Genomic DNA, 18557 nt, shown 5'->3' with positions numbered 1-18557 from the left:
TTGCACACTTTGGGCAATGCCTATACCACTGGTTCCTCAATCAAATTAATGTGACAATTAACTGTTAGTGTATCTGAAATAACATATATCACAACATCCCACACCATGATCTCAGGAGTATGACTAGTGTGAAATTCCCTCGTGGAGTTGCCTACATGGTCTCAAGATGGAGATCGGAGGCTTCATAGAAGCAATAGAGACTGAAATGGAGGTCTATCCTCTTGAGAGATGATTCCATCTTTTGTCTTAGATACATTGAAAGCAGGGATTAGTCTTTAGACCACGTGGGCAACATCATTTAGAGGCCTTCACAAGGGAAAGTCACACATATCCGACTCCTGCAATTATGGTGCAGGATGGTTGGACCTCTCTCCAGGTACATTAACATTTCGGCATTACATTAATTAAGTAGTGAAACTAGTAGTATGGCCCTTTTGCCAAAGTTTCCCAGATTGCGTTTTTCAACATAACAACACTAGGTGCTGACAACAGTGAATCTTAAATATTTTCATGTCTGAAAATTTCCCAGAAAACCAATAGCAACCTCATTGATAACTTTCTGCATGTACATCTCATACTTGATACTGAATAAAAAGTTATGTTTCAATAAGTTAGCACTCCATGTTTTACTGCTCTATCCAACAATTATGACTGCGTGTTAAATAAGCATATAGCATACTTACCCAACACTATCTTCTTCCATTTCGAATGCTGCTCTTAGTTTTGATATGAGTTACATGGTTCTACATTGAGAAAGTGACCTGATCCCATATAGAAAATGTTATGTGAACTAGCAGGTCTTAAATATAGTCATATAATCCTGGAGAAGACCGGAGTAATGTTGAAAATTACAAGAAAATTTGACAGCTATATCAAAACACTTATTGAACATTGTTAACTGAAGGAGCAATAAAGCAGTTGCCCAAGTAATCCTTTAACTCTTTACCCCAAGCCTGATTTCACATTCTTGACTAGGCCATGTTTTTCAATTCTGACTAGTGTCAATTTAACAGGTTATAACTCTGAAAAGCTTCAACAGATCTCAAAGGTTATGAGCTTGTTTTTTCATGACATATTGTACTTCATGAAAATGGTAATTTTAAGTTAATTATTTTTGCATTTTTCGTGAAAATATCTTAAAAATTATGACATTTTCAAACTTTTTGATAACTTAATTTTTCATTTTCATGCACTTAAATTCGAGAGTTATGTCACACAAAATAGTTAATAAATAACATTTCCCACATGTTTACTTTCCATCAGGACAAATTTTGAAACAAATTTACAAAATCATTTTTAGGGCCTACATCACATTTAAAGTGACTGACAAGCCTAGGTGTCAAAAAATACCAAAAGGTGACACCATTCTAAAAACTTCACCCATCAAACTGCTTAAAACTATATCTTAGATGCTTATTAACATTTTAGATGCTTCACAGGAACTAAATCAATGAAAAAAAAATGAAAATTTTACTTTTTTCACAAAAATAATATTTTGGTCCCAAATTTTGCACTGTCACAAGGATAACAAGAGAAATGCACCCTACAATTTGTTGATCAATTTCTTCTGAGTACACCCATACCCCACATGTTTTGGAAATCTACTAGGGCAGGGCTTGGAAGGAAAGGATCGACATTTGACTTTTTGAATGCAAAATTAGCTGTAACCATTGTGTTCGGAGAGCCCCTAATGTGCTTAAACAGTGGAGCTTCCATTAGTTTCCTACATTTTGGAAACTGGAACCCACAAAGAATTTGCCTAGATATTTGGTGAGCACCTTGGACCTCCAGGTGCTTTACAGAATTTTTTAACGTTGAGCAGAGAAAATGAAAAAATACATTTTGAACCGCAAAAATGTTGCTTTAACCCCAAATTTTTCCTTTTTACAAGGGTAACAGTACAAAATGGACCATAAAATTTGTTTTGCAATTTCTCCTGAGTATGTCAATACTCAATATGTGGTTGAAAACTACTTTTGAGGCACAATGCAAAGTGAAAAAGGGAAGGAATGCCATATTTGAGTTCAGATTGGAATGGCTTGTGGGGGCCATGCCACATTGACAGAGTTCCTGAGGTACCATAAAACCAGAAACCCCCACAAGTGATCACATTTTAGAAATTGCACCCCTCAATAATTTCATCCAGGGATGAAATGAGCATACTGACAACAAAGGTGTGTCACAAAGTTTTATATTATTGGGCAGTATAAAAAAATGTTTTTACCACCAAAATGTTTTTTTAACCTCAGATTTGTAATTTTCACAAATGAAATAGGTAAAATAAAAGGCCCACTAGTGTGATACACAATTTCTTCTGAATGTAGCAATCCCACGTTACTGTACTACAGGGTTCGGAAGGGAAGGCATACCATTTGATTTTTGGAGCACAGATTTTCCTAGAATCGATTGCGGACTCAATTTGCAGAGCCTTAAGTGCCAAAATAACATAAACCCATGTAGTCATGATTTAGTCTCTGGAAAACATCCATGGAGTCAAACACAGTGAATGTTGCAGAATTAAAAATTGTAAATAAGTCTTTGTTGTGTCCAGCACATTGTTGTGCCCCTACATTCTGCCCAGCTCATGCTTCTGGAAACCTGCACCTTGTATATTAGGTGGGCTCTCCTTACTACAATAATGCCAAACGTGTGGACGCTAACTGTGGTTTAGGCATTGTGTGGTGCTCAGAAAGGAGGAGGTGTTTGAATTTGGGACTGTAGATCTTGCTGGAATTTTTTGTGAAGGGGTTAACCAAAGCGTTTTTTCAGAGCCTTTGTGCTACCAATAATGTGGAAGCCCCCTTTATTTCCAGTTACAGATGATGGACCTAAGTGGGGACTTGCGCTTTTGTGTGTTGAATTGAATGCTATTTGGTGACAATTTGGGTACAAAACATTTTGGAATATTTCTCATTTATCCTGTGATATGTTGAGCGCTTAGATTTTGGTTTACATCTACATCTCTGAAATACGTAATTCAGGTGAAACCCACAATGGATCATTTCACTATAATGAGCCAGCAGAGTTACTCTGGATACTGTTTGGTCTCTGTTCAGCTGTGTCCACCTTTTGAAAGATGAGCACTTTTGTGCTTTTCAAAAAAGAAGAGTTAAAAGATGGACACCGCCACACCACATGCCAGAAAGGAATTCAAAGTGACCCCCACTGCCTCGTTACATGGAATTTTCTGTTGGGAATTTTGTCTGAATCACATTTTCAGAGATTTACACGTAATCCCAGGTATAAGCACTAAGGCAGATCAAAGGATAAATACTGCATGAGCCACGCAATATTGACATCTTTGGGAGGCAGAATTAACAAATCAACAGCAGTTGAAGAATTGGTTTTATTTATTTTTTATGCTGTACACCATATGGTATCAATGATTAGTTGGCTTTTTTCCTCAGATCACTATGATTACAGTGATACCAGAGTTATATCTCTTTTTTTAGGTTTGGTTACTATCACGTTAAAAAACACTTTTTTACAAATTAAAGGTTTTTTGCATCACTGACTTTTGAAGGCTATAGCCTTTTATTTTTCTGCCAACAGAGTCTTGTGAAGGCAAGTTTTTTCAGGATGAATTAGAGATTTTATTGGTACCATTTTGGGTCTCATAAATTTTTTTTATTAATTTTTATTCTTCTTTTTGTGAGACGAAAACGTGAAGAAACAAAAGTTCAGAAATAGTTTTTGTTTGCTTTTTTACACCGTTCAACATGTCGTAAAAGTGACAAATCAGCTTTATTTTTTGGATAAGTACAAATATACCACATTTATATAGTTTTTTTTTGTTTTGCAGCTTTTACACCAATAAAACAATTTTATATTGCGGGGTATAGCACCTGAACCCCTGTAATCGCTATAACGTACTGGGTACATCATTTGTCATTAAAGAACTGACTATTATGATATACCCAGTACGTCCAATATTGGTAATGGGTTAATATGCTTATTTCATAATTACACAACTTTAACTTTTTGGTGATGCAATTTCAATATTAAAGAGAAGAATGTATACTGTAAATAGCTAAAGCAGTAACAAAAAATTATATGCCCATTTATAGTTAGATACTAATCCACTAACAATTCAAACATCTAAATCTAAAAGAATAAGAAAATAGAAAAAAATATTTTACTCACCAGATAAAGAAAAAATTGAAAGAGCAGTATACCATTGATTCAACCAGCTACCAGTCACAGAATGCTTATTTTTAATCTTTTTAATTAGAAGACACTTGACTACAATTTATGAGGAATAAACTCCCTCCTTGAATATACTAGTTATATATTTTTAGTTTCATTGCTCATTTTCAAAAGGTTTTTTTCTTTTCGTCTCCTAAGATTTAACAGAATAGCAATGAAAGTAAATGGTATTTAAATCTGTAGATAAGCAGAACACAACATTGACAGCAGAGCCTCTAAAATGAATGGTCCTTACATAAAATTGGCTATAATTATGAAAAACTATACATGTAGGAGATTTTTTTTTCCCCAAAGAAGCACATATTTTTGAAGCATAACTCCTGGGACTTTCATTATTATAATTGGACATCTTTCTCTGTTAAGTATATCTCATGTGCTGCATGTTTGAGTCACAGACTTTTTCGTCATAAATTATGATGGTGGTGTTCTACTAAAACAAATAGTGCCTGCTCTATAGAAGCTATAGAGATGTAAATTTCTTCTTTCTAGCCCATTCATAAAATAAAAATACTGTTATTAAAATAATTAACTACTTTAATTAGTGAGAATTGGCTTTGCATACTTTAATAAATTTTATCAAAGATGAAGCTAGTGTAGCCGTCGACTCATTATTTTTGTTTAACTTCTCCACATAGTCATATGTTCTTGAAAGCCAAAAAGTTACAAAGTCACATTTGAGAAATAAATGACTGGAGTATATGTTGTGTTTTCTTCTGTATTGAAACTGTTGTACAGGATCTTAGAATGATAAAGCTGAATTACAATCAACATTGTCTGTTAAGCATTACCTCGTGAGAGATAATAGTGTAGCTCTCTAATTGGCTCTGTGCAAGTCTCCAGTATGACTGATTTTAGCTGTTGTGCTGCCATTCTTCCTTCTACCGGCACTATTATCTCAGAGTGACACTTCCATTACTCTGAGCGGAGAAAGATGAACGTCACCTGTCAGGGGCTGGTTAATTGTGTTGCTAGATGTATGTTACCAGGGAGCAGCTCGGACATTTATGAACATAACTGCTTCCTCTGATATTCACCATTCTTCACCAATCAATACTGTTCTTATAGTAAGCACATAATTGAGTGAAGGCATTTACTATCAAGAGTTGACAATGAGCGCCATCCATACTCTTGCCATAAATAGAAGTGTGCTTTGATTTTATATTGCATTGTAAAAATGGAAATTAATTTGTAGGTTTCATTCATTTCCCCAGATTAATGGCCAAGATATTCAGAACAGAGAAGAAGCAGTGGCTCTACTTTCCAATGATGAATGCAGGAAAATTGTTCTTCTGGTTGCAAGACCAGATTTACCGGTTAGTAGAAAGTTTATACCGTAAATCAACATGGATATTCCCTGAATGATTTCTTCCTGTTTGTTGACCTTTTTAATCTGTCTCATTCAAATAATGTAATGTTTAATTAGGAAATCAATGGTATAATTACCAAAAAAACAGTGTTCAATCAAAAAACAATATATTGATCCAAAGTTTATTATGAAAGAAAACAAAAATGCACTGTATAGTAAAATGAAAACACATCAGAAATATTAAAATGTAAAGAATTATATATGACTTCATATAACGGACGACTGGTACTTGTGATTAAGTAATTACAGAGTATGAATAACTTAATTATATAAAAAATAGTAAAGATTATAAAAAAGTGAATTGATGAAGATACATTAAGGAAACCTTGGAATGTACACAACATTATGTCCTAATTTATGGCTTCAAATATCACGTTTTGAAAATATTTTCTACTACATTACAATACAATATAAACTTCATATTTATTTCAAATCTACCTTTGCGGTTTGTATGCTCACCACAATACTGAATCCATGAAATACCCGTGGCATATATCAATCCGGAAAAGAATCCTACAGACCGCTGGCCCATGGTAAGACACCAAAAGGAAAAAGGAGAATTCGGATCTTGATAAATAAAACCTTTTATTGATATGCATTAAAATAAATTTTATAGCAGGAAAAACATATCCAAACATGTTTCAGGATTACGCCCTTGATTACTGGATAACAATGGTACAGCATGGAAGGAATTTATAAAAAACACTGACTGCTACTCTTTGAACAGACTCATTGTCAGGTGCAATATGCACCTAGGACCACGAGCAGTTCTGAGTGCATATTGCTTATTCCTGCTTAACCGTCCCTGTATACACTAGCATAGATAAAGAGATCTTTAGAAAAAGTATTTCTAAAGATTTTTTATCTTATGCTAATGAGCACAGGGACTAGTCACAAGGGTGTTATATCCCCGGACTAGTCCGTCCTTTTAGCATGTTAGCACATCAAAAGGGGGACACTAACATGCTATTCAATGCAGCGTCACCATTGGTGATGCTCGTACTTGTATCCGCAGTCATATTTAGAGCCCATGTCACGCAAATGCTGCTGAACCTTCTCCCATGTAGACGGTAGTGTTGAGACCAAGTGATCTTCCCCAGATACCCCAAATTACTGCCACTCCAGAAATGTTCAGAACTGAGATGATGACCATAAAAACAAAAGACAAAAGATACATCAGAGGATTCATGGTGGGGATTATTGATAGCACACTTAGCAAGAGGAAGGAACGAGTACCACTCCCCCTGATTATCTGAGAGAAAACAGCACAATTACTGATCTGAATTCTGATTCATGCGTTCCGTTTGTCCATTAGACTGAGAATGAAACACTGATGATCACCAAGAGCAGAAAGGCATCCAAAAGTTGGCAATAAATTGAGTGTGTCTCTCAGAAACAATTTTAGAAGGAACTCCATGTAGTCTCACAATCTCACGTATAAACATCTGGGCTAAAGTTTGAAGATTGGGTAATGATGGTAAAGCGATAAAATGTGTCATTTTAAGAAACATATCCACTCCAGAAAAATGACCATATTACCAGCAGTGGAAGGTAGATCCATATTGAAGTCCATGGAAATGTCCATCCAAGGATGACTAGGGACACTCAAAGACTACAGACAATCTGCAGGATGAGAGTGCGATGCCTTTGAGTGTGCACAGGTGGCACACGTAGACACATAGGACACCACATCCCTCTGGATTCTGAGCCACAAAAGTGACGCAATATGAGATCCAGAGTACCCCTTGCCCCAGGCTGACAGACAGGACAAAATCATGATGCTCCCACCAAACCTTGTTGTACAGATTCAGAGGAACAAATGACTTGTTAGCTGTAACTCAAGACAACATCTCACCTTTGACCTCAGCAATCTTAGATTCAACCTCCATACTAAGCGCCAACACCACCACTCCCTTCTGCAGGATGGGAACAGGTTCCTCACAAGGTTTTTCCTCTCCACCCTTCAAAAAACTCCTGAACAATGCATTAGCTCTAGTGTTCTTTAACCCCAGACAAGAAGATACAAAAAAGTTAAACCTACTGAAAAACAATTACCACCAAGCTTGTCTCGGAGTAAGGGGTACTTTGCACGCTGCGACATCGCTACTGCGATGTCGTCAGGGTCAAATAGAAGGTGACGCATATCCGGCGCTGGTAACAACATCGCAACGTGTAAAGCCTAGATGCACTGATAAACGATCGGAAAAGTGTCAAAAATCGGTGATCTGTGTAGCGTCGGTCATTTTCATAATGTCGCACCAATAGGAAATACGATGTTGTTCCTCGTTCCTGTGGCAGCACACATTGCTGTGTGTGAAGCCGCAGGAGCGAGGAACATCTCCTTACCTGCCTCCACCGGCTATGCAGAAGGAAGGAGGTGGATGTTTACGTCCTGCTCATCTCAGCCCCTCCGCTTCTCTTGGCCGCCTTCCGTGTGATGTCACTCTGATGCCGCACGACCCGCCCCCTTAGGAAGGAGGCGGGTCGCCGGCCAGAGCGACGTCACAGGGCAGGTAAGTGTGTGTGAAGCTGCCGTAGCGATAATGTTTGCTACGGCAGCTATCACAAGATATCGCATGTGCGATGGGGGCGGGTACTATCGCGCTCGGCATCGCTAGCCGATGCTAACGATGTCGCAGTGTGCAAAGTACCCCTAAGACTTTTAGTGACTCAAGGTAAAAGATATTTCCATGGTCAGTAATTACAGTAACAGAATGGATAGCTCTCTCCAGAAAGTGTCGCCATTCCTCAAATGCTAATTTAATAACAAGTAATTCCCTATTACCAATATCATAATTACAATCAACCAGAGATAACATCTTAGAAAAGAAGGCACAGAGGTGCAGTAATCAATAGATGGACCTTCAAACAATACAGCTCTCACCCCCACTTCTGATGCATCAGCCTCCACTGTGAAGGGTTGAGAAACATTAGGCTGTCCTAATACGGGTGCTAACAAGAAGCATTTTTTTAGACAGACCAAGTCTGTTCCTTTTTTTGTCATGTCAGAGGTCTTACCATGGCAGAGGAATGTTGAATAAACTTCCTTTAATAATTTGCAAAACCCAAAAGACGTTACAGAGCTTTCATTTTCTCAGGACGGTCCCATTTCAATACAACCTACAGTCTAGTGGGATCCATCCTAAAACCAGTAGCGGAAATTATGTAACCCAAAAATGGAAATTCCTGAATAGTGAAGACACACTTTTCCAATTTCACGTACAGCTTATTCTCTCTGAGAATTTTCAAAATCTGCCTGACATGTTTCATATGAGAACTAAAATACTGAGTGTAAATGAGAATGTTGTGAAGATAAAAAAATAACAAATTTCTTTAATAGGTGAGAGAACACATCATTAAAAAATGTTGAAAAACCACAGACGTGTTGGTCAGACTAAATGGCATTACCAAATTGTTGAAGTGACTCTCCTGCTTATTGACTGCCAATCTCCACTCATCCACCTGTCTGACACAGACCAGATTATATCAAGTTAGAGAACCATTTAGCATCAACAATCTGATTAAATAGGTCTGGAATGAGTGGCATCTGAGAGAGTATCTGTAAGACTATGAGTTATAGCCGAAATACAGGTTCCCAAACAGTGTTCCTTACAGCATTGGTGCTACTTCAATATGTCCTAGATTTTCCAGTCAGTAGTGGGTTTATGTAATACAAATCAGGAGAATCCTAAAATCATTGTTTTGTGCTGGGAGGTCATTAAGAACAAAACACGATATGAGTCCCAAATGGAGTACCCCTATGCAGAGTTCCAACCCCTGTACACACTCCATAAAACTCCTTTGAGAGAAAAGGGATAAGTCAATGGCAAAATTCCACATCAGGCTAGATAACTCTTCACCTCTAACACAGATGAGTGAACAAACCGCTCATCAATAATGTTAGCTCCAAAAAAACAATGTACAGAAAAACCGTTGAGGAACATCTTGGTCCCCCACCTTAACTCTAGTGAGTATCATACATTGGGATGCCGTAGTGAAGGAAATACGCAGACCCAGGTTGGGATCCCCCAAATCACCTGGGCCCAAAAGTTTTTCCGACTGCTGAGCTCCTTTGGGCACAGGGAGGCAGATACTAGCAAAATGACCCATTTTGCCACAGTAGAAACAAGCTCTTTCCTTTTTAGCAGTGAGAAAGCCTTTCCTCACATGGTAAGCCACTCTAAACTGCATGAGCTCGGGCGAGGCCTTCGAAGGAAAAGAAAAGGGTACTAATGCTCCCTCCTTGAGAGTCCTGGTAATAGGAGATCGCTGTTGAAAACGGCGATCAATCCAAATTGCCAGTGACATGGCATACTCCAGAAATTAAGGATTTTCATATAAAACCTAAGCCTTTTTGATCCTCTCGGATACACCCTGACAAAGTTAATGGACTAGCACCTCAATTCTGCACAGTAATCCTCTGTAGACAGATTCCCCAGTTGTGGTGAACAAATCTTTGACTTGGCTAAAGATTTTTTTTTTTTACTTTTTTTTATATATGTTCTTTAGAATGCTTCTTAATAATACAGAAATGAAATATCAAAAACCCAACAAGCATAAACTTTTGTTTTACATGCGGAAAGAGAAGAAGGGGGGGAGTGGAGGGGGGAACAAAAAGAGGAATACATAAAGGGGTGAAATCATGGGAGGTGAGGGGGAAGATGGGAGTTGGGGTTGGGGTAAAGGGAAAGTTCCTGACCCTCTTTTGGGGAAAGAGAAGAAAGGGGCCAGTGGAGGAGGAACAAAAAGAGGAATACATAAAGGGGTGAAATCATGGGAGGTGAGGAGGTAGATGGGAGTTGGGGTTGGGGTAAAGGGAAAGTTCCTGCCCATTTATTGGGGAAAGAGAAGAAGGGGTAGTGGAGGGTAACAAAAAGAGGAATACATAAAGGGGTGAAATCATGGGAGGTGAGGGGATAGATGGGAGTTGAGGTTGTTTCCTGCCCGTCTGTTGAAGTGTGTGCATTTTTACAAATCTTTGCATTTTAGAGAGTATGGAAGAATTTTTAAATCTTAAGTGTCCATGAACAATATGGTAGATAGGTATATCTGTTCATTTTTAAATCCGAGATGATGTCTTTAAGTGTATGAGTGTCAAGAAATCTTTGTTGATTTTTAGTAACGGGTCAATTTTTCCCAAAATTCTAAAAGTTTTGCTTTTTTTTCGGAGTGATAAAGGCAGGATTTCTCGTGTATGTTTATAAGATTTGATTAATTAAACCACTCAGTTAGATTTGGTGCATCTTCATCTTTCCAATGTCTGGCTATTAATAGTTTTGCAGCATTTGTGAGGTGGGGAATTATCGAGAGTTTGTGTAGATGTTGTTTGTGTAAGTCTAAGTTGAGAATGATAACATTTGGGTTAAAATTGAGTTTTGTTTTAAGAGCATTTTCTATGTGCTGTTTAATAGATGCCCAGAATGTTTCGATTTTTGGACAGTTGTACCAAATGTGTAGAGGGGTGCCAGTCGCTTGGTTACATCTCCAGCATTGCTAAAGATGTTTCATCTGGATTATCGTATATGAAACCCAGGGCCAAAAAATAACCCATCCACTGTAAGAAAAACGGGAATCAGTGGCCAGGAAAAAGGCTCAGGCTTGTGAGACCTCACTCAAGTGTGAGACAATAATTCCCACCTGTTGTTCCTCACCACCAGAGGAGTGGGGACGTAAACCAAACTACCACTTACATGCCTCCCTAAAAGCAACATACCAGCTGTGCTCCCATAAAAATCTCTCATGGAGAGGCAGTTTAAGTTCAGATGTTCCAGCGGCCCAGACAGATTGCCTCTGATGTGATGGGCTGAGCTTGCTGCTCTACAGCTTCCTTTAACTCAGAACCTGAAAAGACATGGTCTGCAAACGTCTCGCTAGTACAGCAACCGGATCCATGCTGGAATAACATGGTTGGGCCGACTATTACGTCACAGATGTAATGGAGAAAGCCGATAACAGGGACTCCTTGACTGGCCCTCAGACTTGGGGTACCTTAGCTGTCCCTGATTTCAAAGTTACCTCTGAAGGTGAGGCTGTTTGAGCCACCTTCCTTGCCCTGCTCCTGATCAGCCCTGATCATATACCACCCCCCACCCCAGGGAAGGGCTGGGACAGGAGTGTGATAAAATCAACAAAGATAGACAAACAGGGGAAACCAAAACTCTATCTAACACTATGCTCACACATCGGATAAGACAATAAGCAGTAAGGAGGAAAATAAAAGCAGGAAGGAAACATTAAGGTTATGGGAGAACTCCATAACAACTACAAGCACCATGCACTATAATCTCCAACTGAACTGGGACACTACAGCACACAGACCAACACAGCAATAAACTACAGTCAGTGTGGGAAGATAGATTCCACCATCTTAAAAATGTGGGGAGAAAATGTGATAGGTTTCCAACAACATGTGATCCTAGAGGTAACCAGCAGGCTGGCAGAGGTAAACTCTTGATAGCCTTACAATGAATGAGCACAGCTTTGCCATGCCTGAGTCTGCCTGTGTAACTTAGAAACACCAGAAAAAAACAGTCTGGAGTGTCAGAATCTGTAGTGTGAACAGAATCTGACGCCAACATGACAATCGTCGAGTGATAAACAAAACTGTAAGTGACATCTAAGTGAAAGAAGTAAATTTCAGCCTACCATAGCCATGTGGTCCAAACCACCTAGGGTGCACTGATGAAGAAAAGAGGCGGTCCACCCCTGCAGAAGTCAGTCTAAATAAGAGTAAGTGGTCATCCAGCACCCGTAGTCCAGTCTTCAGTGAAAATTAAGGCATTCTTTATTCACAAAACATGTTACAAGCATACATGTTTAAAATCAGATCTGCCTAATTACTACTTACTAGAGTTGAGCGATGTTCGAATTCAAGGTTCACCAATTTCATGTTCGAGTGATTTTGGGGAGTGCTCGAGATCGAACTCGAACTTGAGCTTTTTGCTAAAAGCTCGACAGTTTGAGTTACATTCGAGAATGGTTCGATCACCAAAAGCAGGGCTTTTTACAGCTACAGTGTGCAGGGAGCCATTGCTGGCAGCCTGCGGTAAGCTGGTAACCAATGTAAATATCGAGTATCCAAGCAAAGCGCTTTGCTTGGTAACCCGATATTTACCCTGGTTACGTGTGCAGGGAGCTGACACTTCCCCGCTCGGCTCCGCCCCCTCCTGCACTCGGCATGTACACACACACACACTCACACTCACCTGTCCCCAGCCATGCAGTCCCCGGCACTGACGTCCTCAGTGCCACATGGCCCCGCTAGGCTCCACCCACTTTGCACTCCGCCGCCTGCACACATGGCCCCACTATGCTCCACCCACCTCGCACTCCGCACACATTACTCTGCTTGGCTCCACCCACCTCGCACTCCACACACATTACTACACTTGGCTCCACCCACCTCGCACTCCGCACACATTACCCCGCTTGGCTCTACCCACCTTGCACTCCGCACACATTACCCCGCTTGGCTCCACCCACCTCGCACTCCGCACACATTACCCTGCTCGGCTTACCTGCGGTGATGAAGTCCCACCCTCCCGACCTCAGCGCTGTCACTGTCCTCCATGGCCGCCGCTTGTCACGTCTCCTCCTCTTGCTGCCGACCCGAGACTGTGACTAGCGGTGACGCCACAGGCTCCCGCGATACTTGGCTGTAAAGGCGGCGGTCATTGAAGTCAGTGACAGCTCTGCTATCAGCAGTGCAGGAGATCGTCACCACATGTAATGTACCTTGATCCTGACAGCAGCACTTGTCATCCCCTGCAGTGACCTGGGCTGACCTATTGATGTTAGCTCAGATCACTGCATTGCTCTCCCAGCCAATGGGAAACATTCTGTTCTTCATTGACTGGGACAGTGACTATAGTATGGATCATAATGGGAACCCCTTGGATTACAGCAGACCTTAATTTGTTTTTCTTTCTAATAAATTGGTGAAAGAGGGAATGTTTTGAGGAGTGTTTTTTCAAATAAAAATGTATTTGTCGTCTATTTTTTTTCATTACCGACTGAGTTGCTGATGTCGGGTATCTGATAGACGCCTGACATCACGAACCCCAGGGCTTGATGCCAGGTGACATTACACATCTGGTATTAACCCCATATATTACCCCGTTTGCCACCGCACCAGGGCACGGGATGAGCTGGGGCAAAGCACCAGGATTGGCGCATCTAATGGCTACGCCACTTTTGGGGCGGCTGCGGCCTGCTATTTTGAGGCTGGGGAGAGTCCAATAACCATGGTGGTGATCCAACTTTGGGGGAACCCTCACGTGTTTTTTTTTTTTACTTATGTATTTAATATAAAATAACAGCATGGGGTGCCCTAAGTTTTGGATTACCAGCCAAGGTGAAGCTGCCAGCTGTGGTCTGCAGGCTGCAGCCGTCTGCTTTACCCTAGCTCAGAGATGGCGAACCTATGGCACGCGTGCCACCAGGGGCACGCTGAGCCCATTCTGCTGGCATGCGTGCTGTCGCCCGATCTTGCAGATTTGGTCTGCTAGTGCAGTCGCGCCGGCAGATCAAATCTGTGTTGGAGCGGAGACATTTCTCCTCCGCTCTGACACTCCTCCTCCCCCAGGCTGCAGGTGTGTTGCCTAGGAGATGGAGGAGCATCAGAGCTGGCCGCGTGGGAACTGAGGACCCAGCAGCGCGCAGCAGGGTAGCGTGTGCAGGTAAGTTGTGTGTTGCTTTTTTTTTTTTAATAACTCATGTGCGGCTGTGTCAAGGTGGGGATGGGGGGGCAGCGCCAGCATGGGATGGGGGAACCCACATGCCAGCATGGGGTGGAGGTAACGCACATGGCAGCGTGGGGTGGGGGAACGCACATGGCAGCGTGGGGTGGGCGTGGGAGTAACGCACATGGCAGCGTGGGGTGGGGGGAACGCACATGCCAGCATGGGGTGGGGGAACGCACATGCCAGCATGGGGTGGGGGAGGGGGAACGCACATGCCAGCATGGGGTGGGAGAACACGCATGTCAGCATGGGGGGGGAGAACACGCATGCCAGCATGGGGGGGAACATTTATGCCAGCATGGGGGGATGACATGCATGCCAGGATGGGGGGGAACATGCATGCCAGCATGGGGGAATGACATGCATGCCAGGATGGGGGGGACATGCATGCTAGGATGGGGAAAACATGCATGTCAGGATGGAGGAAACATGCATGCCACGATGGGGAAAATATGCATGTCAGGATGGGGGAAATATGCATGCCAGGATGGGGAAACATGCATGCCAGGATGGAAAAACATGCATGCCAGCATGGGGGGATGACATGCATGCCAGGATGGGGGGGAACATGCATGCCAGCATGGGGGAGATGACATGCATGCCAGGATGGGGGGGACATGCATGCCAGGATGGGGAAAACATGCATGCCAGGATGGGGAAACATGCATGCCAGGATGGGGAAAATATGCATGCCAGGATGGAGGAAACATGCATGCCAGGATGGGGAAACATGCATGCCAGGATGGGAAAACATGCATGCCAGGATGGAGGAAACATGCATGCCAGGATGGGGAAAATATGCATGTCAGGATGGAGGAAACATGCATGCCAGGATGGGGAAAATATGCATGCCAGGATGGAGGAAACATGCATGCCAGGATGGGGAAACATGCATGCCAGGATGAAGGAAACATACATGCCAGGATGGGGAAAATATGCATGCCAGGATGGAGGTAACATGCATGCCAGGATGGGGAAAATATGCATGTCAGGATGGGGAAAATATGCATGTCAGGATGGGGAAACATGCATGCCAGGATGGGGAAAATATGCATGCCAGGATGGGGGAAAACATGCATGTCAGGATGGGGAAACATGCATGCCAGGATGGGGAAAACATGCATGCCAGGATGGGGAAAACATACATTCCAGGATGGGGAAAATATGCATGTCAGGATGGGGAAACATGCATGCCAGGATGGAGGAAACATGCATGCCAGGATGGAGGAAACATGCATGCCAGGATGGGGAAAACATGCATGCCAGGATGGAGGAAACATGCATGCCAGGATGGAGGAAACATGCATGCCAGGATGGAGGAAACATGCATGCCAGGATGGGGAAAATATGCATGCCAGGATGGAGAAACATGCATGTCAGGATGGGGGAAACATGCATGCCAGGATGGGGAAACATGCATGCCAGGATGGAGGAAACATGCATGCCAGGATGGAGGAAACATGCATGCCAGGATCGAGGAAACATGCATGCCAGGATGGGGAAACATGCATGCCAGGATGGAGGAAACATGCATGTCAGGATGGGGAAACATACATGCCAGGATGGAGGAAACATGCCACGATAGGGTACATTTACCAGGAAGGGGTACATTTACCTGAATGGGGGTAAATTAACCAGGATTGGGAACATTTACCAGGATGAAGGACATTTACCAGGAATGGGGTACATGCCGGGATGGGGGAACATTTACAAGGATGGGAAATATGTCAGGATGGGGTACATTTACCAGGATGGAGGACATTTGCCAGGATGGGGCCGTGATGGGGACAAATATACCAGAATGTAGGAAATATATATCAGGATGGGGGACATGTTTACCAGGAAGTGGCCGAGGAAGAGGACAGAACTACACAATGATGGGGAGGGGAGTCACTCGTACTTCTTTATGGGATTTCAGGATGTTCAGACTTTGAAATGTAGATGTGGATTACAGGGTGACATCTGATTGCATTCCAGGCTAAAATCTCTGTCTAATATGCTGCAATTTTTTCCAGAAAGATCAATCCAACTGCTGTGTCTGGAAAGGGCAGGGGCTCAGCTTCAATGTGTGGTAAGCACGCATGAGCGTGATGCCCCCTGCTGAAGAGAAGAGAAGACGGCAAAGGTAAGATTAAAATCAATTCTTTATATAATAGGATTGGTTGACACTTCGGAAAAAAAATTGGGTTTAGGGCTACAGTTTGGGCACTCGGCCTGGAAAAGGTTCGCCATGACTGCCCTAGCTGGCTATCAAAAATATGGGGAACCCTACGTCATTTTTTTAAAAAATGTATTTATTTTTTTGGCTAAATACAAGGATAAGCACCCCTTAGTGCCACATGAAAGGCACCAAAGGGTGCAAAATTACAAAATGCAGGAGAATGGGACATGATGTGTCTTTCTGCCATTATAATGACAGAAAAGACTGATATGAAGTGTACAAGCACAGGAAAATCACCAGAGTGCTCTACGCTGTTAATTGCAGTAGAAAATGGCACGGGAGTGAACATGTGACCGTCTCATGTAGGTTGAAGCTATGGATCCTGGGTAAATTTATATATTTTCCCTCCTTCAGATTTTTTGCAGTACGCAAAAAAAACGGAAGGCACACGAATGACAAACTGATGACATACGGACCATATACGGAATGGAAATGGATGCCACATGGATGCACCCGTGAAAAAAATGGACCGTTTTTTGCGGACCGCAAAAACGGATTGGTCGTGTGAATGTAGCCTTATTCTGATCTGCCGTTTGTAAACAGCAGGCAGAAATAAGTGAATAGCGCCCCCCAGCGTTAGAAAATCTCCGTGGTTTCAGGGGTAGCTGAGACCCTGGAGATCATGATTCAGGCCGGTTTTTCCGGTCCCCGCTCACGCAATCACCGGTATACACCGTATACCGATGATCACATTACAGTAAATGACAGCGCCGGTAAAAAATTATCTCCCATCTGGCATGAACAAGCATGTCAGATGGGAGATAAATCGCCTCCCCAGTCCCCTCTGGTCTCCTGGTGTCGCCAAAGTGCCCCCCCGACCCCCTCCCAGAAATCCAAGATGGCTGCGCGCACAGCAGCACGCCGGCCGCATTCACCCTACTCCTCTGATTTCTGTCGCTCCTCCCCAGGGCGACAGAAAACTCCTCCCCAGGCCCTGCCAGGTCACCCCCTATAGCCCCACCGGTGTTCCCCGGTGTCCGATGGTACCTGTGCAGCGTTGATCCCCCGCGGCCCCCTCCATCACAATAGACACTGCCGCATGCACAGAGCAGCTGGCAGCTCAGCTTCCTGTGTTCAGACACAGTGAGTGGCGGTAACCATGCATCTGTAAGCTACTGCAATGCCCTGTTTATGAGGTAAGGAACATACTTGATCAGGAGAGCTATACTACATTTCCAAATGGAGGTATTTGATTTTATAGTTGCCCTGCTGAACGACTACCAAACATGAGAGTCCGTTATACGCCACAAGAAAACATGTCTAAATAGTGAGCTCTGTTGTTTAGTATTCAATCAGCTGGATAACTGGACTTAAAGGGGTATTCCATCACCAAGATCCTATCCCCAATATATAGTAGATGGAATAGTAATAATATTAAGACATACCTATATTAGCAAATTTAGTATAGTTCTCCTGATTAGGCATGCCCTTACCTCATGAGCAGGGCATTGCAGCTTTGGTAGCAACAGTTACGACATGAACTCTGCTGCAGTGGACCCGGGGAGAGTGGGTGCAGATTCCTTGCACCCACACTCCTCACATGGAGGGTCTGCACTCCTAGAAAATTGGGGATACATTCCCTGAGCATGTCCCCCTATATTCTAGACAGTCCAGAATCATCGTGGGACCCCCCCTTTTTTTTTCCTTACATTAAATTGGTGAAAGAGGGAATGTTTTGGGGAGTGTTTTTTCAAATATATTTTTTTTGTCTATTTTCTTTTTTAGTACTGACAGTTTGTGATGTCGGGTATCTGATAGACGCCATGACATCACAAACCAAACTGCTGGGCTTGATGTCAGGTGACCTTACAGCTAGTATCAACCCCATTTATTACCCCATTTGCCACCGCACCAGGGCACGGGATGAGCTGGGGTGAAGCGCCAGGATTGGTGCATCTAGTGGATGCGCCACTTCTGGGGCGCCTGCGGCCTGCTATTTTTAGGCTGTGAATGGCCAATAACTATGGACCTTCCCACCCTGAGAATACCAGACCACAGCTGTCTGCTTTACCTTGGCTGGTGA

General features: G+C 42.6%; 1 protein-coding gene across 1 annotated transcript in view; it reads left to right on the top strand.

Annotated features, from left to right (window-relative positions):
* Positions 1-18557, top strand: part of PDZRN4 (PDZ domain containing ring finger 4) — a 303501-nt gene that overhangs the window by 264735 nt on the left and 20209 nt on the right. The window contains exon 6 of the mRNA XM_075344988.1: positions 5418-5519. Coding sequence (XP_075201103.1) covers positions 5418-5519 — 102 coding nt within the window. The remainder of the gene's footprint in view (positions 1-5417; positions 5520-18557) is intronic.

The sequence above is a fragment of the Anomaloglossus baeobatrachus genome, chromosome 4 (assembly GCF_048569485.1).
Source record: "Anomaloglossus baeobatrachus isolate aAnoBae1 chromosome 4, aAnoBae1.hap1, whole genome shotgun sequence".
NCBI lineage: Eukaryota > Metazoa > Chordata > Amphibia > Anura > Aromobatidae > Anomaloglossus > Anomaloglossus baeobatrachus.
Note: the sequence above shows the minus strand (reverse complement) of the source record. Positions and strands in the feature narration are given on the sequence as shown.